At 40.3% G+C, this 2,492-nt stretch overlaps 1 protein-coding gene across 1 annotated transcript; it reads right to left on the bottom strand.

Annotated features, from left to right (window-relative positions):
- Positions 1–278: 278 nt before the first annotated feature.
- On the bottom strand, positions 279–596 carry LOC124135168. The gene has a single exon (XM_048395846.1). The coding sequence runs from the start codon at positions 594–596 to the stop codon at positions 279–281; it is 318 nt and encodes a 105-aa protein (XP_048251803.1).
- Between the last annotated feature and the right edge of the window lie 1,896 nt (positions 597–2,492).

Here is a 2,492-nt window from a genome sequence, read left to right as displayed (position 1 = left end):
CAAGATGTGCTGCATTCCATAATGACATTTTAAGATGAATGAGTAAGTTTGGTCTAACACTGTTCTTAACAATATGCAAGCAATATCATGGCAGGGTAAACCAGAAATCCGCTTCACACATTTGGCAATTTTTAGGAATCAAACCTCTGCCTTAAATAAAGACAAATTAAAATTGCCAAAAATAACTTGAGAAATCCCCTTAACAAATTATTTCTTGATTAAATATGGCCTGCACATTTATATCATTAACCTTTGAGCTAAAACAAGCAACACTTCAGTTACTTAGTGGCATCAAAGAATACCACAGACTTGGAACCAACAACAGAGGCGTTATGAACCGTATTGGCCGGCACATCGATCATATCACCTGGTTCTAGAATAACAGTCTGACCGTACATTGTGAACTGGAACTGACCACAGGTGATGGAGTCCTTCTTGGACACTGCATGGGTGTGGTCAGGGAAGTCTGTCCCTGGGGGGAATGTATACTGGATGCAGTTGTAGCTTTGTGACTTCAGCTTCTTCTTCATGTTGGGCACATTGAGTTCCCCATCACGGTCTGGGTTCCACTTCTCGATCGTCAATAGATTGGCCATGGTCTCTCCTTCAAGCAGATGCCTGAATACAGGTGACATATAGCATACATTAGGCTTAAAGAAAATAAATGAGTTGGTTCTCAGGCAATGACTTTTGAAAATATAGTGTGATAGGGTGGTGGTTGTTTTTAACCAAATAAACAGTTGTGTACCATCAACCTGGGAAAGGGCCTCCCTACATAAACAAGCATACAAACACCTACTGATGCCATGACCATAACACAAGATGCGCAGTAAAGGGAAGTAACTGTGTTCTATAATTGGATCTCATTGTTATTAAGTATTAGGATTTTTTATAAATTTTGTGAAAAGGACATAAGATGAAATGAAGGGCTGACTTTATGATGATGCGGGCGGTGGCTGAGAAACAAGACTATTATTTTTTTTGGCCTCACAATTTTTTAAATCGAATACCAAGTCTGGGGATTTCATTATTTTCTGTTTTATGGTCTGCCTTACAGGGATGAGAATGTTTGTTTAAAAAAACACCCTGACAGTTGGCCTGGGGTGTGCGGGCCTATGTATGATTGATGGGTACATTATATGGCATGTATCACAAAAGTGACCCTTGGCCTAACGTAACCTGCAGAAATTGTCATCTCTGGTTTTATCAGCTTCATGTGGCGATGGGGTATGTTGGTTCTTGACATGGTCGCTCCTCATGATGATAGGAGGCCCGGGTTTGAATCCCAACACATGTAAAATTTGCGAAGCTAATTTGTGTCTTCAACTGTGATATTGATGGAAGAAGGGGGTTGGGTGTTATGATTAAAAGTGCACAATTCAATGTGTGAAAATGCAAACATGCAAATGCAAGCACATGTAGATATGAATATTCATTAGAGCTGGGACGAGTCCAAATTTTCTACCCAGGCACCAATCCCCCTATTACCCGACCCTACCCGGGTACCCGCTGTAGGTCTCAAGAGATAGGTTCAAATGTCCGACTGGGAATAGTTTGACAGTAGCCCTGGCAAAATGTATGTAGATACTCGTGTAAAACGATCTGGTCATGCATACACTGAAGCTGACTGATGCAAACATATAAAGTCAGAAGGAATGCAAACATTCTAGAGTTCTAGATACTTTTTGTCATTCAACAATATATCACGTGATTAACCACGGGTCCGGGTAGTCCTATGGGTATCCGGATCCTACTCAGTACCCACCCGACCCGAGTACCCGAGTTACCCTAATATACATGTATTGCAAATGATTCTGTGGCATTTGATTGGCAATGCACTGAATGACTGCACTGATTTGGTACTGTTGTCTACAGTTTTGTTAATGAATAAATAAGCAGTCTATTAATGTTGACATATTTCTTAGTAAGAACTGACTTCAAAATATTTTTGAGTTTATGGATTTATAACGTAAAAACTGGTGTGCATGTATGATTTTACAAAGTATGCACACCGGTTTTTATGCATAAACCTCTATAAACCAATAAAATAAGCAAGTCAATTTTTAAATATATGTCCAACTGTAACCAGAGTACAAAATGATAAGGGGCCCAGTTGGGGTGTCACAGTATACGTTGTTTCCTGATATACAGGACGCATGGTAATTTGAACGCAAGTTAAATTGATATCAGGCCAAGTAATGCCTTGTAAACATTACTCTGAAAATTGATATGGATTCAAAACATGAAGTGAATGAGTGAGTTGGGTTTAACGCCGCTTTTAACAGTGTTCCAGTTATATCACGGCGTGCCAGCTTAATGTGGGAGGAAAGCCCGAAGTGATGCAGGTCTCAGACGTTTACCACTTCGGCGAAATCCACGAGCATGGGTATGGTGCTGAAAAACCTAGAAACATAATTGAGGTGAACCGGGATTTTAACCCACAATCATAGGTTTTTGGCGTGCCCAAGGGACACAACTCTGCACAGCGAATT

The sequence above is a fragment of the Haliotis rufescens genome, unplaced genomic scaffold (genome assembly GCF_023055435.1).
Source record: "Haliotis rufescens isolate VD_foot unplaced genomic scaffold, xgHalRufe1.0.p SCAF_15, whole genome shotgun sequence".
Lineage (NCBI taxonomy): Eukaryota > Metazoa > Mollusca > Gastropoda > Lepetellida > Haliotidae > Haliotis > Haliotis rufescens.
The sequence above is the reverse complement of the archived record's forward strand: the minus strand, read 5'-3'. Positions and strand labels throughout refer to the sequence as shown.